Below are 25272 nucleotides of genomic sequence, written 5' to 3'. Positions count from 1 at the left end.
ATCATGAGGGACATAAAGGGCATTGACAAAACCTTTTAAACATACAGGTCAAACCTTTCCCAACGCTACAGCATGCCAACAACATTTTGCAAGATAAATTAATTGGCAAGGTTCCCACAGCCTTCACAAGCCCATACACGTCCATATAAATATTATGGGAAACAAAATTTGATCTTCCAGCAGAGATTTAAATAGTGGACCTGATGTCACTTCAAGTGACATGATTTCCAAACCAGTTAAAATGGTGGGTGGCGGGAAACATAGAATATAGAACATACAGTGCAGAAGGAGGCCATTCGGCCCATCGAGTCTGCACCGATCCACTTAAGCCCTCACTTCCACCCTATCCCCGTAACCCGATAACCCCTCCTAACCTTTTTGGTCACTAAGGGCAATTTATCATGGCCAATCCACCTAACCTGCACGTCTTTGCACTGTGGGGGAAACCGGAGCACCCGGAGGAAACCCACGCAGACACGGGAAGAACGTGCAGACTCCGCACAGACAGTGACCCAGAGAGGAATCGAACCTGGGACCCTGGCGCTGTGAAGCCACAGTGCTATCCACTTATGCTACCGTGCTAACGTAGGGGAAATTTTTAAATGTGGCTCTGCACATCTCCCATCTCATCGTTCCAATGTGGGTTTGCTCAGCATATGAGAATGCTAATTAACCCCTTAATCTTTGTTTGAAGCCTTTATTCAATGCCAGTGTGTTTATGTGGACAATTTTGAATGCTTTTTCAAAGGGATTTTTGAATGGGTGATTTGTTTTCATTCATAAACATTTAAAAGGCTTGCCAAGGTTATTGAATTGTTTATTGGTTCTGTATCTAGTGGATATTGGAAGGGTGCTTCAAGGGACAGCAGATGTTATGGCATTAAACCAATATGAAAATCAAACCACTTAATTGAAAATAGACTTAAAATATCATAAACCATTTTATTCAAACTTACTAACAATAATACTGGACTAAACAAAGCAAAGGAAAAAGAAAATAGTTGTAATCTTTTAGGTGTCTATTAGGTTCGTAAACAAACACATCACAGACATAGGCTGGACTTTCGGACTTTTCAATGTTGGAACCCGTCATGGAAGATTCAGCATCCCAAAGAGCAGGACTGAATGATCCTAGCAAAAGGTGGAGCTGGGAAATCCTGCCCAAAATCTATTATAACCTCACAAATATTTCAATAGTTCTTAGATCTGATGTGCTGAAACATTTGAAACCCTACTATGCATTCATAATGGTAGAGCTTCATAACAAAAGCTTCCCATCCATGACAGAAGAGATATTCATTTCCATTTCAAATCAGAGCACCTATCAATTAATGGAGGGGGAGCAGGTGCAGGAAATCTTTCTACCATCAGAATCATTTATTTTTAAGTAGCCAAATCTGCCAGTCCAATTAAATAAGAGAACAAAATATGCCATTTTTTCCACATTTTAATACAATTTGGTACTTTCTCCATTGGTAAAGTACTGTAATGCATGTGAACAATTACACATTGCTGATCAATGTAAGGGTCAACTTACCTTTGCAGGGCAGTTTCCTCTGATGAATCACTGCATTAAAAATATATCTCCATCACAGTGCATCATCTAAGAGTGACATAGATCTCTCAAACCTGGCATGCTTTCAACGGACTTTGAAAACTTCTCACCAACTGATGAAAATGCTATCTGGGAGCAAATCTGATTTCTGGCCCCCTTTTAAAGTGGGGAAGCCGACCTCGGTGGGGCCAGGTGTGCCTTTTGCAGATTCAGTTTTCCGAAACCACAAATAGGCCAGAACAAAAATGGCACTGGGTCAGGAATGCAGAGGGAAATTGAATTTCCTCCAAAGGAAATCAGAACGCCATTTGAGCACACACACTCTTCTGCATTGAGATAGAAATTTGGCACAAACAGTTCTCAAATTATCAGCATTATTTTCCATTGTTGATAAAGATTTTTAATGTATTAGGCAAATTGATTATTGTTCTACCAACCACCATTTAATTGAATGAACAGATTAGATTTGAGTTGGCCCACAAACTGAATTATCACTTTAGCCTTGACAATTGCAATGCCATTTTCACTCTGTGAACTGAATACCAAAATATAACATTTTATCAGTTGTTTTTGTTGATATTTCAGATGTAATGACTTTTCCAAATGTGACAGAGGTCAAGCAGAACATGAGTGCTGGTTCAACACTTATCAGGAATGATAAAACTGGTGGATTTTTGGTAAATATGAATTTTCAAACTAAGTATTTCCTTAAAGAGGCCCACAGGTGTGATACTGAGCCGAAGACTACACAACTTTCAAACTTTACACAATTTCCTCAGAGTGTGAGTATTCGTGATTAGTTGAAACAAGTAGTCAAGATCACTTTTCAGAAACAGGTAAAAGAACAGATTAAATTAAACTGTTCCAATTCAGCCGCATCGATCGTACATTTATAGAACCATACTTTATTTAAACACAATTTGTTTCTCTGAGTATATTACCACCAATATCTTTAAATACATTTCCATATACCAGGAAGATTTCCTTTGGGCAATAGTTGACCTACTTTTGAAGCACATATTTACTACCTTGTTACTTAAGGGACAGGCCTCCTTTCAATTGCTTGTTCTTAATCAATAAGATATCTAATTGTAAATGTTGCACACTGTCAGTTTATTTTGGTTAAATGCTTTGGAATTTGAAGGTGTACATTATGATTTAACAGTCTTTATTAAATAAGAAAATATCTTGGGCGAAATTTTCCCCCAACGGCGCGATGTCCGCCGACTGGCGCCAAAGACGGCGCCAATCAGACGGGCATCGCGCCGGCCCAAAGGTGCGGAATGCTCCACATCTTTGGCGGCCTAGCCCCAACATTGAGGGGCTCGGCCGACACCGGAGGGATTTCCGCCCCGCCAGCTGGTGGAAATGGCGTTTGTTGCCCCGCCAGCTGGCGCGGAAATGCGGCGCATGCGCGGGAGCGTCAGTGGCCGCTGTCAGATTCCCCGCGCATGCGCGGGAGCGTTATCGCCCCGCGCCCCCCCCAGGACCCCGGAGCCCGCCCACGCCGCCTGGTCCTGCCGGTAAATACCAGGTTTGATTTACGCCGGTGGGACAGGCAATTTCTGGGCGGGACTTCGGCCCATCCGGGCCGGAGAATCGAGCGGGGGGGGGGTCCCGCCAACCGGCGTGGCCCGATTCCCGCCCCGCCCAATCTCCGGGAGCGGAGACTTCGGCGGGGGCGGGGGCGGGATTCACGGCGGCCAACGGTCATTCTCCGACACGGCGGGGGGTCGGAGAATGACGCCCCTTGTCTCTCTTTTAGATTTATTTGTGTCATGCTCCATTCCCTTTCTGGGGGTTAGGCAGACAAATTGTTGCAACAGCTCCGCTAATATAACCTCTACACATAGCAAAGGAGACCAGTGTTTTCCCTCCCAAAGTGGGCAGCTCGAGTCAAGAAATTTACTGACTCCACAGACCTGCCTGTTAGAAAGTTCCCCATCAGACCTAATTTTCCAACTGTGGAGGCCAAATTGGGATGGAGTTGGACTCACCGGCCCATGAAGCAGATCGGAGGCAGCCATAGCCGCAGCCCAATGCCGAGGTGGGCTGGCTAATAGGCCCACCTAAATTCCCTGGAATTTGGCCCCATTGTTTGCTTATATTTTAGACCCTCTGTCCCTTACCCCCATCCCTCATGCCCACCCACTTCCCATTTCCCCTTTATGCCATTTAAATCCATTACCCACCCACCCCCAGCCCCTTTCGCCCCATGCTAACTTAATACTAACTCATTCCTCCACACCCACCTCAAATGGTCCGATATAGAATCCATGACAATTTATAATGTTATTACTTGATTCTTTTAAGTTTGAAAATTACCTCCTATATATTTGACAGTATTGCTATCAATAGAATTCATTTATTTTACTTTTTTTCAGACTTGTGCTCCATTGTGGGCACAGAAGTGTGGCCAGCAGTATTTTCCAAGAGGATTGTGTGCTGATATAAATTCAAACTTCCAATTATCAAATACCTTCTCACCAGCTCTTGGCCGTAAGCTATTTCATTGCAGATATTGTGGATGTAATATTAGAAAATGTCAGACATTCTAAAAAGAACATTACTACGTTCCCAGAGCTTTTCAAAACACATTTTTCCACAGCTTCCCCTGGAGTATCGTGGATGTTTCTCTATCCCTCCTTCATTTTCCTTTGCTAACTCTCAGTCAGGAAGTGGTTATTGGTCAGTCTCAATGTAATGGTAGACTTTCCCTTTCAGCTTCCATGTACTCCTCTTTTCCCTCTGATTGCTTCTGCCACATGTTTCATCTCTTAAAAGTGGTCAGGTAAAGACATTTGAGTCAGCCAGTCTGACAACCTGACAGTCAATTACCTAAGACAAGGGTCTCCCTATTTGCATGCTGCCCCCCAGGTTTCTGCAGCCACCTTCATCTAGGCTTAGCTTTATAAAGGCTGTAACATAAATCCTTAGCACTTTGCACGGGCTTTGCACCAGAAAACTCCAATAGCTATTTAAATATTTTGTCCCAGCCACACTTGACAGAGTTTATTCTATCAGGATCAGTGGGCCCAAGTCCTAGGACATAGATGCAAAACTGATGCACCTGGTTCTTTGAAATATTGTTATCTTTTCCTTTATGTTCAGTTTCATTTTCTTTCTCATCAGTCTGTCTTTCTTTTTGCTAAAGTGTTAACTCTATGCTGTTATGATCTTGCTGAAAATGTGATTTCTGCCTTTCCTGCCATTTGAAACTTACTGTTGATGAATCCTTTGACCTGTCATGCATGCCCTCACTACCACTAATCAGCATCATACAGGGCGTGACACCCCATGGCCTTTACCTCCCTTGCAGGATATCACAAGTCTTAAGGGGAAAGTTCTTGCAAAGTAACAATTCAGTATTGAGAATTTAGAAGCAAAACTGCTGCACATTATGTTAAAACATGGGCCTGAATTTTTTGGATGGCTGGGTCTCGCTAGTTGTTGTCCGAAGAGTCAGCAGGAATACATCCCGACTGTGACTGCCCTGCTGCCATTTCACACTCAAATGACCATTACGTGGCTGCAGGTGGGATGTCCACACCTCACCTGGGAGGCAATCCCACCCGAGAGAGCTGCCAGCTAATCCAGCAGTCCCCAGTGCCAGCAGCAACAAGAACTGCAGCAGACAAAAGAGGAATTGCATGATGGCTGAGACTAAATCTGGGTACCGGAGGCTAAGGGAAGTTCAAGGGGTCCCAGGGAAGAGGGGGTCGCAGGGAAGAGGCGTTATTCTCCCTCTAGTTTACCTCTGCTCATATATGGGCATGGTAGCATTAAGTAGGCAAAGTGCACAGTTCAATTTTCAAAGACTACATCCCTCCCTTTCTTAGTAAATGAGAGGCATACTGTGTTTCAATAGTTTATTTCCAAAAGTGCAAACAATAACTTAATCATAACTTGAATATTCAACTTCATCAGTTACACTACTGTATATTCTAACTTTTGTATCAATTTACTAATGCACTCAATATTATACAATGAGATACAGCATTTGTTTACCAACCGAAAATCATTTGCTTCATAAGATAACCACTTATGTATGGCTTATACTTTCTCTCACATATAGGATATCGTCTGACATCTGTGTTCTCATTTAACTGACTCTTCAACTGAAATGCCGATATCTAAATCACACTCAGTATTTACAATATTTGTTTCAGTGCTTTTTGAATGACACGTTTCATGTGATGATTTGAAAACTGTGTTTAGTAGTGGTCATTGATCCTGTGATGTTCATCACAGCAAATGGATGGATGTCATTTTTGGGGTTGTTTGCTTTCCAATGTGACCATTACATTTTATTGAGCAATGTATCTGCTGGCTTTAGTGGTGTGGGTCTAAATTTCATGTTTCACTCTGCACTTACCTTCATTCAATCTTTCTGTTCTCGATCAAGTCTGCCTACTGATCACTAGCTCTGTGAAGTAGATCTTGTAGTTTGTGAGTGATTTTGTTTGTACTCACTCTCGCGATCCTACTTTTCCAGTTTAGCGATTCTGTCATTACCATATATGGCTGAAACACTTCATCTTGTTTTGGTGGCACTTAGATATCAACTAGTTTTAGCGACTTTGGCAAAACACATATAGACTTATATAGTTGAGATGTTGTTCAGCAACTTCTTCTTCACAACTAGTAGGTCTGACTGTCGGCAACCCGGAAATATAGTCTGCTGGGTTGAGATTGCCTGGAACTTGAACTCTTGTAGTTTGAATGTCCAACAATTTATTTGAGCCTGTCGAAGAGTCATATAGACTCGAAATGTTAAGTCTGTTTCTCCCACCACAGATGCTGCCAGACCTGCTCAGTTTATCCAGCATGTTCTGTTTTTACTTTGTTTGAGCTCGTGGTTTGTTTTGTGGGCTATTGAACAAATTTACCAGTGATGTGGAGATGCCGGCATTGGACTGGGGTGAGCACAGTAAGAAGTCTTACAACACCAGCTTAAAGTCCAACAGGTTTTTTTCGAATCACGAGCTTTCGGAGCGCAGCTCCTTCATCAGGTGAATGAAGAGGTGGTTTCCAGAAACACGTATATAGATAAAGTCAATGATGCAAGACGATACCTTGAATGCGAGTCCTTGTAAGTAATTAAGTCTTTACAGATCAAGACAGAGCAACTGGAGAGAGGGATAATCACAGGTTAAAGAGGTGTGAATTGTCTCAAGCCACGACGGTTGGTAGGATTTTACAAGCCCAGGCCAGATGGTGAGGGTTGAATGTAATGAGACATGAATCCAAGGTCCCGGTTGAGGCTGCACTCATGTGTGCGGAACTTGGCAATCAGTTTCTTCTCCGTAATTCTGAGTTGTCGTGCGTCCTGAAGGCCGCCTTGGAGAACACTTACTTGAAGATCAGAGGCTGAATGCCCTTGACTGCTGAAGTGTTCCCCAACTGGAAGGGAACATTCCTGCCTGGCGATTGTAGTGAATCTCCGTTCATCCATTGTCGCAGTGTCTGCATGGTCTCGCCAATGTACCACGCTTCGGGACATCCTTTCCTGAAGCATATGAGGTAGACAACGTTGGCCGAGTCACACGAGTATGTACCGCATACCTGATGAGTGGTGTTCTCACGTGTAATGGTGGTACCCATTTCGATGATCTGGCACGTCTTGCAGAGTTGGCATAGCAGGGTTGTGTGGTGTCGTGGTCGCTGTGTACCAGTGGTCTATGTATGTTTAATATTTCAAACGTGCCTCCATACAAGCAGAGATGGAAGTGTAAGATATCTCATGTGATTGAATGTGTTTTTCTCTCTCTGTTGCCAATGACTTGGTCTGCAGGGATTAGCAATCTGTTTGCCTTTGCAATGCTGGATGGATTACCTGCCTTGTCTCTCTGCAGAAGAACTGCACAGAAGCCACCAGGGCTGGCATCCATGACTAGCTGGATGATTTTCTCAGGGTCAAAATAGGCATTTGTGCAACTTGCTGAGGAGCATCTTTAGATCTGCCGTCCAGCCTGCTTATGTGTCCAGTCCACTCCCACTTCGTGGCCTCTTTTTCCAGATCACGTCGCGAGGTCAGGAATGAAGTGAATACAGTACATGGCGAGTCCTGGCAGACTTTAGATTTCCAGCATGTTTATAGAATCTGCGATGGCTTCAACTTTCTGTTGATCGGGAGATACTCCTTCACCAGTGTCTGAAGAAAGTAGACAAACACCTTCCAAAACATTCATACCTAGAAGCAATGTTTTCTATTTGTTGCTGAAAAGAAAGACATGTTGCCAAAGCTTTTCATTTTGCACTCATCAGGACAAACACAAGAATTCCAAATTTCAAGCGATCACATCAACTTATACTACTGGAGTAAAGGGTGCTGATTGGTTGGCAAGTCAATTCTGATTGACCAAGGGTCTACCATGTCCATACCCTTCATGATTTTGAAGGCCAGTGGTGAGGCTTGCACGGAGATGGACTCCTACTTCTAAGGTGGTCCAGGTGTTTCCTCAAGACCTTAGGTACAATTTAACAGCCTCATCACACCAAACTTGCTGTCAGGACAAGGCAGTTGAATCTCACGAGAGGATTCTCGTGAAATTCGGGATGCTCAAAACATCTCCCGAGATTCAACTGAACCTCTTGAGACGTCATGATCTGGGTCTCTCTCTTGTTGGGCGAGTTCCAGATCAGCCTATTTATTTATTTTAATTTAGAGTACCCAATTCATTTTTTCCAATTAAGGGGCAATTTAGCGTGGCCAATCCAACTACCCTGCACATCTTTGGGTTGTGGGGGTGAGCTTGGCACCGCCAGACTTAGCACTGTCACTCTGGTACTGCCAGGGTGCGCAGGTGGTGGTGCCAAGGTGGCAGTGGAGGGGTGGCAGTGCCATGGGTTGGGAGGGAGACCATGCCTATGAAAGTGGAGATGGGAGTTATGAAGGATGGGAGTGTGAAGGGGGGTATGAAGGAAACTCATAAAGGTTTGAGGAGTGAAGAGTGGGGGTTTTGAAAGAGGGGCCCAAAATGGGGGTTCCCTCAGCAACTCCAGAGCAGTGTGTCCTCACTTGGGGGCAAGGGGGGTAATGCCAATATGTGTGGGGGTGACATTGTCCGTGGGTGGGCGCTGTGGGGGACCCTCAAGCTCACTTAGAAATCAGGACACCCTTTAAAATGGTGGCCCTATCTCTGAGGAGAGGGTCTTGCCAGAGTGTTCAGCTCCCCACTGCTGAAAAAGTGTGGGTCCCAAAAAAAACTATGGACACGATTTAACCGTATGGAACCAAGTCTCATAGCAAGCGATTTTAACCGCGTGTTTCCCGGCACTCGCAGTGGAAAGAAAAACAACGCTATCAATGTCACTCGGGTTCGATACGGGGCCACAGCGGGGAACGCGCGACTGAGGCCACACACAGCCCTGTTTTCTGCATGGTGCAGGAAGAGATCGAGACACCATTTTTAAATTACTCAAGCCCCTGACGCAACCCCCCTCCAAGCCCGAATTCACTATGAGGGGGTCCCTGGCTCTTGCCCCCCCCCCCCCCAAACACACGTGCATGTACCCCTGGCCCGATTTCCACAATGAAAAATGCCAGCCTGGCACACTAGCAGCAGTGCCACTAGGGCACCTTTGCAATGCCAGGCTGGCACCCAGGTGGCACATGGGAGCCTCCCATTCCCTGGGAGACCGCCACAATGGCTGTTAAATCTGCTCCTCATTTGTGGAGACCAGCACAAAGGGGATAGATCCCAATGCCACAGGTGCCTCGGGAAACTGCACATTAAAGTGAGACTAGCTGTTCGCTCTAATATGCAGATTTCCCCAAAAATGATCCCGCCCACAATGGGCAGGATTTACATTGCAACATCTCGCGAGATCTCATTGGACCTCGCGAGGCATCGGGAGCCGGGTAGATCCTGGGAGCAGTATCCCCCAGCTTCCATCAGCCATGTTGCACCGTGGCCCGCTGCTTTTCATTTGCACCCTACGTGTGGGTGAGTACCAGGGTCTGGATCTCGCCCAAAAAGCCAGCGGGAAACACCCTGCCAAATTCGCCCACAATGACACAAAATTGTTTGGTTGAGTTCTGCCCGTATCCTGGACCTTCATGGAGTCTCCAATGTGACTCCGGAGGCCTCAAATAGAACCCAAATATTCTTTCAGATCTCACAGATCATAATTTATTTTCTGATTCTCTCGGGCCAGTCTCTACCCTCCCCGCCAGATTTGGGAATAGGCGGCTTAATCTTGTGGGGGGCCGTCGTCCCATTAACAGTTACACTAGGGCGATTCCTGTTATAGTGTGATGTGTGGTTTTATAATCAAATAAAAACCAGGCCAATTTGGTCTCATAGATACATAAATACATAGAAGATAGGAGCTGGAGGAGGCCTTTTGGCCCTTCGAGCCTGCTCCGCCATTATTCACGATCATGGCTGATCAGATGGATGTCACCGGTTGCTTTTTCGTACCGATTTTGAAGGTCTCCAACTTCTTCCATCGGGCAGGAGATACAAAAGTCTGAGAACACACACTAACAGGTTCAAAAAAAGCTTCTTCCCCGCTGTTACCAGTCTCCTAAACGACCCTCTTATGGACTGATGGGCTGATCTGATCGCTTCACACATCTTCACCCGATGTCTGTGTCTAATATTTACATTGTATATTTTATGTTTGCCCTATTATGTATTTTCTTTTCATGTTTGGAATGATCTGCCTGAGCTGCCCAGAACAATACTTTTCACTGTATCTCTAATACAGTGTCAGAAGCTAGGACACATGGTATGCCATGTGAGCAAAATCTCTGAAGGAGTTTCTCAGTCATAGTGTGGGAGGTCATGGAGCCCATGTGGTGTCCCTCCAACCATTTGGAGTGTACATCCACCAGGATCAGAAACATAGAACCCAGAAAAAGCCTGGCAAAATCGACATGCATCCACACCTATGGCCTACCTGGCCACGCCCATGGGTGTAGGGAGGTCAAAAGAGAGAGTTTCCGCTTTTCCTGACATGAATTATATTGCTTCACCAAGTCCGTAATGTCCGAGTTGAGACTGGGCCACCTGATGTAGCTCCAGGCGAGCATTTTCATTTTAGAGACCCCAAGATGGCCAGTATGTAGCTCCAGTAGGATTGGGTGCCAGGCAGGGTGGGGGACGTCCACCCGGGATGGAAATTCATCTTTCTTGGTCAAGTAAGGTTTCATGCATTGGAGGGTTGACCTTGGACTCCGCCGTTCAGGATTTTGTGCTTCCATTTTGACAGTGTTGGGTCCTTTTGTGACAAGGTCTTGATTTGCTTTGCAGACACTGGTAGCATCTCTAAGAAATGTAGGGTCATCGTGACCTCTTCCAACACCGTAAGAAGTCTGACAATACCAGGTTAAAGACCTGGACTTTAACCTGGTGTTGTAAGACTTCTTACTGTGCCCACCCCAGTCCAACGGCGGCATCTCCACATCATGGGCTGGATTCTCTGCAGCCGCGCTCCAAAATCGCGTTTGGCGCGAGGGCGGAGAATCCATTTTTGCGCTGGAATCGGGCCCGGCGATTCTCGGGTCCCGGAGAATCGCCGTTTCCGCAAATTATTCCACGCGGCTGAGGAGCCATTGCCAGAAGCCCCAGCGATGCTCCGCTCCCGACCGGCCGAGTTCCCGACAGCGTGGAACTAACATAGTATTGCCGGTCGGGATGCTCGTGTCCGCGGCCGCCCTGCTGGGGGGCGGGGGCCTTATGGGCAGCCGGGGGAGAGATCGGGCCGGACGGATCTTTGGGCGCACGGCCAATTGGGGGGGCCGACATCTTCCAGATGCCTCCGCGGTCCGAGTCTGCCATGGTGCTCGGCGCAGCGGCTGGAGGCTGCCACCGTGCGCATGCGCGTACGCGAAACCGGAAGTGCGAGGGCCTGTATCCGCAGTCAAAGCTGCATGAAGCATTCTGGATCCCTGCTAGCCCCCTGAAGGTGAGTGAATCAGCTTGTATTTTTTTGAGGAAACTCGGGAGTGCAATGCCAGCGTTTTTACGCCGGCGTGGGGACATAGCCCCATTTTTGGAGAACCCAGCCCCATGTCTTCGAACACCATCAAGGGAGCTGGGCTGGTAGGTAGCGGGATGCATCATCAGTAGCCATTCTCATTCCAGGGCGGTGCGCTAGGAGATATCCATAAGCTGCAAGTAACAGAGCCCACCACTGTATCCAGCTGGAGGCAATAGGAAGGATTGCTTTATCCTCCTTAAAAAGTCCCAACAAGGACTTGTGGTGGGTCACTCGCAAAATACCTGCCATAGACAGACAGGTGAAATTTTGTTACATCAAACATAACCACCCAGCCCTCCTTTTCGATTTGACACTGCCTCTGCTGGGCATCCGAGAGAGCCTGGATGCATAGGCAATGGGTCTTTCTGTTCCATCTTTCCTGCGGTGTGAGAGTACTGCCCATTCCCGTAAGGAGAAGCATCACACATCAGAATGAGTTCCTTTTTGGGGTCAAAATGTGCCAACCAAATAGATGACAGCAGCTGCCATTTTACTTTTTTGAAGGCCTTCGCCTGTGGTGCCACCAAGACCATTTCTGGTACTTTCACAGTAGTATGTGCAAGGAGGCCAAGTTCGGGATAAACTTCCCATTATAATTGACTGATCTCTGGAAGGACTTCAATTCCGTGGTGTTTCTTTGAGTTGGCGCTTCCTTGATGGCCCTGATTTTGTCCTCCACTGGGTATAGCCCTATTTTGTCCAACCGATAGCCCAAATAGGTCTCATCGTTTGCATGGAAAAAGCATTTCTCCTATTTTGAGATGTATCCCTGCTTTCAAAATTCGCCACAAGACCTCATCTAGGTTTGCCAGATGCTCTTTTTCGAATCTCACTGTACTCAAGTACACTGCCATTTTGTGCAATCCTTGCAGTATGTTCTTCATAACCCGTTGGAATATGGCGCCTGCTGACTAGAGCCCGAAGGGCAAGCAAGCGTACTGGCTTATGTGTGTTGGCCATCACACAGTTGCAAGAAGGCTTGTCTAATTGGAGTTGAAGATAGGCATGGCTCATTGTTAGCACTATTACTTCACAGCGCCAGGGACCCAGGTTCGATTCCTAGCTTGGGTCACTGGCTGTGCGGAGTCTGCACGTTCTCCCTGTGTCTGCGTGGGTTTTCTCCGGGTGCTCCAGTTTCCTCCCACAAGTCCCTGGAAGATGTGCTTATCAGGTGAATTGGACATTCTGAATTCTCCCTCAGTGCACCCGAACAGTGTGGCGACTAGGGGATTTTCACAGTAACTTCATTGCAGTGTTAATGTAAGCCCCCTTGTGACACTAATAAAGATTATTATTATATCTAACTTAGTGAATGTCTGGCCACCTATTAGTTTGGCATTTAGGTCTTCTTTTCACCGCATGGGTTACTTATCCAATTTGGAAGCCCAATTGACCCTAAGCTTATAGTCCCTGCAAAGGCTTACCGAGTTGTCCCATTTAAGGATGGCGACGAAGCATGTGGTAACCAATTGTCCCCAGTCAATAGGATCCGGGTTGGTTATAACATCTCCTTTACACGAGGTGCCCTCTGTAGCTCTAGAACACTTTTTTTTGCGTGCTCCAGGGATAGCGCTATCTCAATGGCTTTTTTCGATCTAGATTGGGCTCTGCCAGTAACTCTTCTTGAGTTGTGACATTGGTTATTCCAAAAACCAATCTGAGTTGCAACATCTTGGTCAGGAGTGGGCTGAATTCACAGAGTTCATCCAGTTTCCACAACCTGGTTAAAAATTCAGTGATAGGTTCCCCCAAAGTCCTCCCCACTGTATTAAAGTGGTATCTCTGGAGAATGATAGAGGGCTTCTGATCATAGTGATTACATACTAAGTCTATGAGCTCATCAAAAGTATTCAAGTCAGGGCCATCTGGGTAGATCAACATTTTAATCACGCTTAATGTCGGAGCCCTGCATGCTGTCGGCAAAATCACTTTCTGCTTCTCATCTCCCACAATGCTATCAGCCCAGAAGAAGTAACGCATGCCCAGTCTTGGGCCGGTCTTCTTCCTTAACGTCATGAGGTTCACGTTTAATGAAGAGAGGCATTTTGTTTATTCCTGGAGAAGCTGTTTGTATTCAACTCTGAAGATTGCTCAGAAAAAGCAGATTTTACTCCTCATCGCCAATGAATGAAATGAAAATGAAATGCAAAATGAAATGAAATGAATGAAAAATGAAATGAAATGAAAATCGCTTATTGTCAAAAGTAGGCTTCAAATGAAGTTACTGTGAAAATCCCCTAGTCGCCACATTCCGGCGCCTGTTCGGGGAGGCTGGTACGGGAATTGAACCCGTGCTGCTGACCTGCATTGGGCTGCTTTAAAAGCCAGCTATTTAGCCCTGTGCTAAACCAGCCAAGGCCATTCTTCTATCAATAACTCCCTTTATTAAAGTAACAAAAAGGGCTGTTGCCACAGCTTACAACACTTGTGCCCCAGCCTGGGGAACTACAGAGATGCTGGTCAGAGTTGGAACTGCAGCTTTTAAACTCCCGCCATGTACTTCCTATTGCGCGAACCTCTGCCCACTCAATAGGGGAATTCATATTCCATGAAGCCCACAGGGAGATCTATTGCTGATTCCCCGTGTCCTCCATGGTTGCCATAACATACGCATTTACCCTTTCTGTTACCACATCAAAGAGCTCAAACAAGTTAGTCAAACGTTTATGCACACATCTTTTATAATGTCCTGCTCCCTGCGCAAAAACTCTACCCTTATATCTTTATCTTTTCAGATACACAGGAACTGCAACATGGCTTATGCATTACAGCAATAGGAATATCAACTTTAGTATTGAGTGGGTGCTGCATAGTAATACAACAGTACGAAGTCTTACAACACCAGGTTAAAGTCCAACAGGTTTGTTTCGATGTCACTAGCTTTCGGAGCGCTGCTCCTTCCTCAGGTGAATGAAGAGACCTCTTCATTCACCTGAGGAAGGAGCAGCGCTCCGAAAGCTAGTGACATCGAAACAAACCTGTTGGACTTTAACCTGGCGTTGTAAGACTTCGTACTGTGCTCACCCCAGTCCAACGCCGGCATCTCCACATCATAGTAATACAACATCACATGATTAGCACTATTGTTTTTATTCTGCTTATAGGTTGTGGAACCTACACGGATCTTGTGATAGTGCTGGATGGATCCAACAGTATCTATCCTTGGCAACCAGTCCAGGATTTCCTGAAAAAATTAACAGGAAGTTTAGACATCGGCCCTCATGAAGTTCAGGTAACTACATTTTATTTTACTTCCGACATTTCTTTAGCTTTCTAAAATGTTCTTTTATGGATATGGATTTATTTTCTATTATGTTTGTTGTTTGTGTCAGTATTTCTCATATAGAAATAAGGAAAACGTATACAATGTTATAATAGTGGTTTTGTTACATCTACACACAATTTACCACTCCAGCTCTGAGCCACTTCACCTTAGGACTACTCTGGAACTTGGCTACCTGTGTGAAATGTGGCCAGTGATAGTGGATGTTTTGTGGTGTTACACATGTTAACTGAGAGAATATGTCTGCATTTTCACCTAATCCATTGCTGTCATGTTTCTCTCTTTTCCTCTATCCTGCTCGCCATAATTTCCCTTCTCTCTTGTGTGGGAAGCAGAGTGGTGCAATAAAGTGGAGCAGGGAAAGGAGTCACCTATAGCTGGAAGTTGCGCTTCCTGTTGAAGTCTATGAAGAAATTGTGGTCTCATTGATTACATTCCTCTTAACTTTACCATCAATCGTTCTTCACCCTGCTACTTCACTTCCTTTATGGCACCTGGGTTTGAATCCCACCACAGCAGATGGCAAAATTTGAATTCAGTATATTTAACAAATCTGGAGTTAAAAATCTAACCATGAAACAACTGTCAATTATTGCAAAAAACTCATCTGTTTCACTAATGGCCTCTGGGAAGGAAATCTACCATCCTTACTTGGTCTGACCTACATGTGATTCGAGATCCTCAGCAATGTGGTTAACTCTTAAATGCCCTCTGAAAAAGGTCAATTAGGGAAAGGCAAGACATGCAGGCCGAGCCAGTGACACCCACATTCCATGAGCGAAAATAATGTTTTCTCAGTAACCCCTCCACTTCCTATCGCCAATCACTCACATTGCGCCCCTAATGCTACCCTTAGTTCTTTCCCTTTGAACCACCTGCTTCATCTCTTTATCTGTCTCCATTCACTTCCTCTCATGCTCACTTGCTCCCCAAAGGATGAGTTTGTTTCAAATCCAACTTGTGCAATCTTTTTTGGAAGATTAGCAAAACTGAGAGGCTTAAAGGTTCTTTAGCCTGGAAATTGCTGGAGTCACATCAGCCACCTCCTGTGGTCCTGCCTTAGCCCGAATCAAAAGCACCCCCATTGTATCACAGGGATGGATACCCATACCATTTAGAGCACTACTAGATTGTCCACCTTGCACAGACTCAGGTTTGCAGTGGCACCTAACCTCTGTGCTGGAGCACCAGAAAAATGCAGCTTAAGGTTGTCAGGCTCATATTTTTTTGTTATGGTTTGCTCCTTTTTTTTTTGTCTTACATCTTTGCTAATGGCAGTCATCTGTCTGAGATTAATTGCTATTTGGGCTCCTGCTTGTGGCCGTTGTATAGCAATTAGTTCTTTACCCAGACACAAATACTGTTGGCTTGTTCACTGCATAGAAGGAGTGAGCGTTCCAGTGGAGCCCAGTGCCGCTATAGTCCTGTCTCAAAGCACAAAGTAGTGCTAAACAGAAGAGCCAGGATGAAAAGGCAATTTCAATGTAACCACCATCATTTGTTTTATCACTTAAAAGGGATACCATTTCTACACTATCACTGACCTTCCCTTTAGTACTTGTCTCCCCTTGCCCTTTTCCCCATCGCTGTACTTGCTGAAAAAACTGGTGCATCTCTAACTTTTTCCAGTTTCGACCAAAAATCATTGAGCTGAAATGTTAACTCTGGTTCTTTCTCCACAGATGCTGCCAGTCCTGCTGAGCATTTCAGCATTTTCTGTTTTTAACTTTAGATGTGACCACTTTATGCAGAACGCAGTGAATGTATAGAATGGATTGCCAGGGAAGGCAGCAATGGCTGATTGGATCAGTAAATTCAAGAGGTGGTTAGAACAATTGGTGGAAATTTGTCAGAAGGATGTAAGGAATATTGTGGGATATAAAATGGCTGAATTTCCTGTCTGCCCCACTGCCAATATGCATTTCACTTCCGTTGACCTGGACGCCCTGTAGTTTTGGTAATGATTCTACCCACCCCAATATTCCCTGGTTTGGGCCTTTCCTCTGGCAAAATGTTAGCCAAAGCTAGGGGCCAGTAATGCTGCCATTTTGAAAGGCACATATATGAAATATTGTCTTCTATGCCCTGCTCTGAAATGTGATTATATTTATGTTTATTTTTTTATTCTTTCATTGAATGTGGGCATTATTGGCACGGCCAATATTTGTTGCCCATCCCTAATTGCCCTTGAACTGAGTGGCATGCCAGGCTATTTCACAGGGCAGTTATGAGTCATGTGTGTCAGGAAATACATGTAGGCCAGATCAGGTAAGGATGGCAGATTCCTTTCTCTAAAGAACACTAGTAAACCAGATGGTTCAATGATAATTGTCATGGTCACCATTACTGAGAATAGCTTTATATTCCAGATTTATTAACTGAATTTAAATTCCACCAGCTGCCATTGTGGCATTTGAATGTATGTCCCCAGTGCATTAGCTTGGGGCCTCAGAATTAACTAGCGCAGTGACATGATCACTACATCATCATCTCACCCATCTGATCCAAATAGGTGTCTATTATACAGTATGGTGAAGATGCAAAATTTCAATTCAAGCTGAACTCATACAATTCAACAGCTGAAGTTGAGAAGATTGCAGCGGGCATCAGCCAAAAATTAGGAACATCAACAAACACAGCTGATGCAATTGACTTTGCAAGGTAATTTGTGCCTTAAAGTAACTGTTTGTAATTGTTTATACAAAAATATTGCTGGAATAACTGCCTAAAATATTTCTTCTTCCTAATAAAAGCCATTGATGCAGGACGTTCAGAGCAGGTTCACCCACATATAAAAAGAGAAAAAATTAATTTGGAATAGAGATGGAGACATTGACGCACAATCCTCATTCAGGCATTACAGTGGTGAACTATGATAGGCTGGTAGTATATACATATTTAGGGGCTGTTTAGCTCAGGGCTAAATTGCTGGCTTTGAAAGCAGACCAAGGCAGGCCAGCAGCACGGTTTAATTCCCATAACAGCCTCCCCGAACAGGTGCCGGAATGTGACGACTAGGGGCTTTTCACAGTAACTTTATTTGAAGCCTACTTGTGACAATAAGCGATTTTCATTCATTTTTTTCATTTCATATTTTCATTTGTGCTGAGATTGAGGATCTCCCACATTCGCTTCATGTTTACAAGAAATGCCTTGGTTTAAATTTTGTTACTGAGCTGTTGTCAGATCTATGATTACTTATTTGTTTTTATTTGTAATTTCATTTTTTTGGCTGGGATCTTACATGGCCCCATCCACCAGCTCAAAGTCACTGACAATCCTGCCCCAGCGGGCCTTGCAAGGCCTGGTTGAATTTTACATCGATCAGGCAGTTCTTTTCTGCATTTCACTCCTTTAAGAGAAGATGAAATTGCTGGCCAATACTTCAGTCCCAGCAGAGCCTTCAGGAGGGGTGGTCACTGATGGGACTGAATCAGGCCTGCAGCATCCAACTCAAGGAGGCACAAGGGTCCAGGCAAGCAGTTTACCAAGACCAATCAGGCAAGCCCCGGTGAGGTGCGTGTGTTTGTGTGTTGGGGGAGGGGAAGGTGGGGGGTGGTTGCCAGTTATGAGGGTCATGGGCTTCTTGTGGGAGGAATGGACTTTGCCACTGGAGATGCCTGCCATAAACTACAGGATCCTGTTCAGGAGCAGTGCCGTTCCCATGCCCACAGCACAGTTCACATCTCCCTGTGTGGTGAGGAGCTCACCAGCCGCTGCTGAAGTACCAGCAACGGCAGTAAGAGGCTCTTAAGTGGCCCTTCATTGAGTAAGTTATGCTGGACTTTTCCAAGCTCTGGTTAGGCCACAACTTAAGGATTGCATCCAGTTCCTGTTATCACACTTTAGGAAAGCTGTGAGGGTCCTTGAGAGGGTGTAGAGGAGATTTGCCAGAATGGTTCCAACGATGTGGGATTTTTGTTACTCGGTTAATTTGGAAAAGCTGTGGTTGTTCTCCTTCAGAAAAAAAAGATTGATGGGAGATTTGATAGAGGTGTACAAGATTTCAACAGACTTTTCTAAGAATCATAGAATCATAGAATTTACAGTGCAGAAGGAGGCCATTCGGCCCATCGAGTCTGCACCGGCCCTTGGAAAGAGTACACTACTTAAGCCCGCCCTATCTCCATACTATCCCAGTAACTCCACCTATCCTTTTGGACACTAAGGGCAATTTAGAATGGCCAAACTACCTAACATGCACATCTTTGGACTTGTGGGCGGAAACCGGAGCACCCGGAGGAAACCCACGCAGCCACGGGGAGAACGTGCAGACTCCGCACAGACAGTGACCCAAGCCAGGAATTGAACCTGGGACCCTAGAGCTTTGAAACAACAGTGCTAACCACTGTGCTACTGTGCCACCCTCGGTGCCACCTAAGGTAGACAAGAAAATGCTGTTCCTGTTCGCTGATAGTACAAGGACTTGGGGACACAAATTTAAGGTTTTGGGCAAGAGATGCAGGTGGAATTTGAGGAAGAACTTTTTATACACAGCGAATGATAATGACCTGGAACCCACTGCCCATGAGGAAGCTGTTACGATGTTATGACTGGATGGGAAGATCCCAGAATGGAACCCTGGTTCAAAAGACTGTAACGTTTACTTTTTATAAAACATGGAGGAACAGAGTCACAGGGCCACTAATTAGTTTTAGCAACAAGAAAAAAACATTTATTAAACCTGAAAAAATTGGATTAAGATTCAATACTCCTTTACTCCCCTTAGCTTAACACATAGATTTTAAGATTACCACGGATTGCAAAGTACATCTTAAGCTACAATTCAGGACCGGCATGTTCCTGTGAGGAAGAAGGATAAATACGGCAATTTTCGGGAACCTTGGATAACGAGAGATATTGTAGGCCTCGTCAAAAAGAAAAGGGAGGCATTTGTCAGGGCTAAAAGGCTGGAAACAGACGAAGCCTGTGTGGAATATAAGGAAAGTAGGAAGGAACTTAAGCAAGGAGTCAGGAGAGCTAGAAGGGGTCCCAAAAGGTCATTGGCAAATAGGGTTAAGGAAAATCCCAAGGCTTTTTACACGTACATAAAAAGCAAGAGGTTGGCCAGGGAAAGGGTTGGCCCACTGAAGGATAGGCAAGGGAATCTATGTGTGGAGCCAGAGGAAATGGGTGAGGTACTAAATGAATACTTTGCATCAGTATTCACCAAAGAGAAGAAATTGGTAGATGTTGAGTCTGGAGAAGGGTGTGTAGATAGCCTGGGTCACATTGAGATGCAAGAAGACGAGGTGTTGGGTGTCTTAAAAAATATTAGGGTAGATAAGTCCCCAGGGCCTGATGGTATCTACCCCAGAATACTGAAGGAGGCTGGAGAGGAAATTGCTGAGGCCTTGACAGAAATCTTTGGATTCTCACTGTCTTCAGGTGATGTCCCGGAGGACTGGAGAATAGCCAATGTTGTTCCTCTGTTTAAGAAGGGTAGCAAGGATAATCCAGGGAACTACAGGCCAGTGAGCCTTACTTCAGTGGTAGGGAAATTACTGGAGAGAATTCTTCGAGACAGGATCTACTCCCATTTGGAAGCAAATGGACGTATTAGTGAGAGGCAGCATGGTTTTGTGAAGGGGAGGTCGTGTCTCACTAACTTGATAAGAGTTTTTCGAGGAGGTCACTAAGGTGATTGATGCAGGTAGGGCAGTGGATGTTGTCTATATGGACTTCAGTAAGGCCTTTGACAAGGTCCCTCATGGTAGACTAGTACAAAAGGTGAAGTCACACGGGATCAGGGGTGAGCTGGCAAGATGGATACAGAACTGGCTAGGTCATAGAAGGCAGAGAGTAGCAATGGAAGGATGCTTTTCTAATTGGAGGGCTGTGACCAGTGGTGTTCCACAGGGATCAGTGCTGGGACCTTTGCTGTTTGTAGTGTATATAAATGATTTGGAAGAAAATGTAACTGGTCTGATTAGTAAGTTTGCAGACGACACAAAGGTTGGTGGAATTGCGGATAGCGATGAGGACTGTCAGAGGATACAGCAGGATTTAGATTGTTTGGAGACTTGGGCGGAGAGATGGCAGATGGAGTTTAATCCGGACAAATGTGAGGTCATGCATTTTGGAAGGTCTAATGCAGGTAGGGAATATACAGTGAATGGTAGAACCCTCAAGAGTATTGAAAGTCAAAGAGTACAGGAGTACAGGTCCACAGGTCACTGAAAGGGGCAACACAGGTGGAGAAGGTAGTCAAGAAGGCATACGGCATGCTTGCCTTCATTGGCCGGGGCATTGAGTATAAGAATTGGCAAGTCATGTTGCAGCTGTATGGAACCTTAGTTAGGCCACACTTGGAGTATAGTGTTCAATTCTGGTCGCCACACTACCAGAAAGATGTGGAGGCTTTAGAGAGGGTGCAGAAGAGATTTACCAGAATGTTGCCTGGTATGGAGGGCATTAGCTATGAGGAGCGGTTGAATAAACTTGGTTTGTTCTCACTGGAACGAAGGAGGTTGAGGGACGACCTGATAGAGGTCTACAAAATTATGAGGGGCATAGACTGAGTGGATAGTCAGAGGCTTTTCCCCGGGGTAGAGGGGTCAATTACTAGGGGGCATAGGTTTAAGGTGAGAGGGGCAAGGTTTAGAGTAGATGTACGAGGCAAGTTTTTTACGCAGAGGGTAGTGGGTGCCTGGAACTCGCTACCGGAGGAGGTGGTGGAAGCAGGGACGCTAGTGACATTTAAGGGGCATCTTTACAAATACATGAATAGGATGGGAATAGAGGGATACGGACCCAGGAAGTGTAGAAGATTGTAGTTTAGTCAGGCAGCATGGTCGGCATGGGCTTGGAGGGCCGAAGGGCCTGTTCCTGTGCTGTACATTTCTTTGTTCTTTGTTCAATGGTCTAATTGACAGAATGCCTGTTAAGCACAAAAGATGACTGTGGTAAGACATACTGAACCCAAGTGAATGTCTGTGGATTTATCCTCAAAGTCCCACTCCCAGATGATCCATATGAAAGCCACCTTGCCTCACTGAACTCTAGCTTCCACAGGAGTGAATTCAAATTCCACTTTCAATAGTCACACTTTCAAATCTTCTTTTAACTTATACTTTCCCTCCACCGCTTCCATCAAGGTTTCACTTTTACACCCCGACCTTCAGGTTTCCTTTGTCTTAAAAGCTTTTACACAAGCTCTGAGGCCCAGCCACCTGTTTCCACAATTATTTCAAATATGCCCCCCAAACTGTAGTCATTTCTCACAAACCATAGCACTACTACAGATATTTTTCTGGCCTCTCACGATCCACTGCATTTTCAACCCTCTGTGGCTTCACTGAACAATAATCTGTTCTGGTTCACAGTTTCCTCTATTCCGTTAACTCCAGACTTCTTGAAAATGTCTCTTCATTTCAGTAGTTTCCTTAACTAGTGGGATTTTAGAATTCCGGCACCTGTTTTCTCAACCATTACTCCATAGGGGAGCTTTTCTTCTAGCGAGGCTGAGAGAGTTGTTCCCTCTTTAGCTTTATAAAACTAATTGCTTCGAGCAGAACTGTGTGAGCTCCCTTCTCTCCCATCACCTATCTCTAACTTGAATCAAATTATCTAAACTAAAACTTAAAAGCTGATAAGGCCCCAGTTACTAAGCAACTAATGTTGCTTTATTTACCCTTCACACCATAGCCCTTTCTAAATACAGTAAGAAGTCTTACAACACCAGGTTAAAGTCCAACAGGTTTATTTGGAATCCCGAGCTTTCGGAGCGCTGCTCCTTCACCTGATGATGGAGCTATGCTCCAAAAGCTCATGATTCAAAATAATCTTGTTGGACCTTAACCTGTGTTGTAAGACTACTTACTGTGCCCAGCCCAGCCCAACGCCAGCATCTCCACATCCTGTCTAAGTACAATAGAAATCACAGTTGGAATTGAATCCAACCCCCAGGAATATAGCATAAATCTAACTGTAGGTTTTACTCTTCCAGACACAAAAGCATTAAATTGAACCCACTTAAAGCTATACATTATTTCTAATGTTTCTCAATACAAATCTAATTCACTTAAAACTACCTTATAGTCCTAACAAAATGGAAACAATCAATGATTTCAAAAGGAAACGTGCAGATTTGAGATGCATGTGTGCCCTGGGGTTGTGACACTTATAGTCCCAGTTGTGACCAACACTTCCTGTGGTGCTGCTGGGACTGCAGGATTGCCTGTGAGTCTTCTGCCAGAATGAGGCAGAAGTCTCAGCTCCAGCCAATTAGCGCTCCTCCTGAATAGGGGGAATGTGTTCCCTCCTGATTTCTCTGGTGGTGAGGGGGGGAGGGGAGGGGGGGGAGAAGGGGGGAGGGGGGGAGAGGGGAGGGGGGGGAGGGGGGGGGGAGAGGGGAGGGAGAGGGGGAGGGGGGGAGAGGGGGGAGGAGGGGGGGGGAGAGGGGAGAGGGGGGGGGGGGAGAGGGGAGAGGGGGGAGGGGGAGAGGGGGGAGGGGGAGGGGGGAGGGGGAGGGGGGAGGGGGATGAGGGGGAGAGGGGGAGAGGGGGAGAAGAGGGGGAGAGGGGGGGAAGAGGGGGAGGAGGGGGGGAGGGGGGGGGAGGGGGGGGAGGAGGGGGGAGAGGGGGGAGGAGGGGGGAGAGGGGGGGGAGGAGGGGGGAGAGGGGGGGAGAAGGGGGGGAGGGGGAGGGAAGGGGGGAGGGGGGAGGGGAAGGGGGGGAGAAATCCTACCATCAGTAAGATTCTCACCATTGTGTCTATTTTGTTATCCAAAAACCAGCTGATCTCCTATGGCACTCCTCACAAACATCCTGTTGGAATGTTAAACTGTTAACTGTCCCTTTAAGGTAATTGCTCAGGATACCAGTTGAAGAAGTGTGAGAAAAGGTGCTGAGGTTAATTAGAGAACAATTCATTTTTTAGATTGTTCTTGGGATGTGGGCATCGCTGGCTGGGCCAGCATTTGTTGCCCATCCCCAATTGCCCTTAAACTGAGTGGTTTGCTCAGCCATTTCAGAGGGGTGCAGTAAAGAGTCCCAGCACATCGCTATATGGGTCTGGAGTCACATGTAGGCCAAACCTTGTAAGGAGGGCAGATTTCCTTCCCTGAAGTACATCAGTGAACCAGATGGGTTTTTTACAACAATTGGCAATAGTTTCATGGTCAACTCCAGACTTTTTAATTCCAGATTTTCATTGAATTCAATTTGAATATCTGCCGTGGTGGGATTCGAGCCGAGGACCCCCAGAGCATTACCCCAGGTCTCTGGATTACTAGTCCAGTGACAATCCCACTGAGCCACAGCCTCCCCTTGAAGTATTGTTGCTGTTGGTAATTAGTTGCCTCCACCCTTGTTTCTACAAGAGCCTTTTGCTCAATGTCAGAATGAACAGCAAGACACAAACAACTTCTTCCTCTTTTTCTCTCCCTTTTTGTACATATTTTTGAATATTGTTCAGTTATCATCCATTGGTGTTTTATACAAAATGGAGTACTACAGAATGTGATGGAGACCGAAAATGTTTATATAAGTAGATGGATAATATCATGAGAAGATCAACTTTGCAACAAAATTGAGTCCACAGCATTGTGTGGGACATCATCTAATTTCGAAACCTACATGATTTAAATAAATAACAACAAAAGAACAAATAACAAATGTACCCATAGGACGTAGATGTTTAACTGAACAGATTTATTTATTTATTTTTAAAATATTTTTATTCCCCTTTTTCACATTTTCTCCCAAATTTACACCCACCAACAATAAACAATAACCAGTAACGAGTATGTCAATCCCCAGATCAATAACAACAATCCCATCTTCCCACCAAACCCCAAACATTAGCCCGCATGTTCACATAAACAAATGACAAAAAGGAATCAGGAATCACCCAGAGTCACCATCAACAAACACCGCCCCCGTCCCCCCCCACCCCCAACTAATGTTCGATGATAAGTTCTTGAAAGTGCATAATGAATAATGCCCATGAATTGTAGAACCCCTCCATCCTTCCCCTCAGTTCAAACATAACCTTCTCAAGAGTCAAGAATTCCAACAGGTCCCCCCGCCACGCCAGGGCACAGGGTGGAGAGGTTGCTCTCCATCCTATCAGGATCCGCCTTTGGGCGATCAGCGAGGCGAAGACTACAACATCTGCCTCCGCACCCGTTTCCTACCCTAGCTGGTCCGACACCCCAAATATGGCCTTCCGAGGGCCCGGGTCCAGTTTCACATGCTCCACTTTAGAGATTACCCTAATCCTCCAGCTTTCGACAGGATCAAAACATATGAACGAGATTTACGCCCCCCCCACCCCCCCCCCCCCCCGACTCAAATCTGTGGTTCCCCCGAATCGGCATTTCCCTTGACCCTGCCCCCAACCTGAAGTGTTGGCGAAACTGCCTCCAAATTCTCAATGAAGCTATTATTACCCTGAGTATTTCCCCAGGGCCATCGGGAGCGGCGCTGTTGCGAGCGCCTTC

At 45.6% G+C, this 25272-nt stretch overlaps 1 protein-coding gene across 1 annotated transcript in view; it reads left to right on the top strand.

The window, feature by feature from the left end:
• itga2.2 (integrin, alpha 2 (CD49B, alpha 2 subunit of VLA-2 receptor), tandem duplicate 2) overlaps positions 1-25272 on the top strand; it is a 315510-nt gene that overhangs the window by 181856 nt on the left and 108382 nt on the right. The window contains exons 4-7 of the mRNA XM_072497064.1: positions 2141-2232; positions 3940-4054; positions 14650-14777; positions 17341-17489. Coding sequence (XP_072353165.1) covers positions 2141-2232; positions 3940-4054; positions 14650-14777; positions 17341-17489 — 484 coding nt within the window. The remainder of the gene's footprint in view (positions 1-2140; positions 2233-3939; positions 4055-14649; positions 14778-17340; positions 17490-25272) is intronic.

The sequence above is a fragment of the Scyliorhinus torazame genome, chromosome 3, assembly GCF_047496885.1.
Source record: "Scyliorhinus torazame isolate Kashiwa2021f chromosome 3, sScyTor2.1, whole genome shotgun sequence".
Lineage (NCBI taxonomy): Eukaryota > Metazoa > Chordata > Chondrichthyes > Carcharhiniformes > Scyliorhinidae > Scyliorhinus > Scyliorhinus torazame.
Note: the sequence above shows the minus strand (reverse complement) of the source record. Positions and strands in the feature narration are given on the sequence as shown.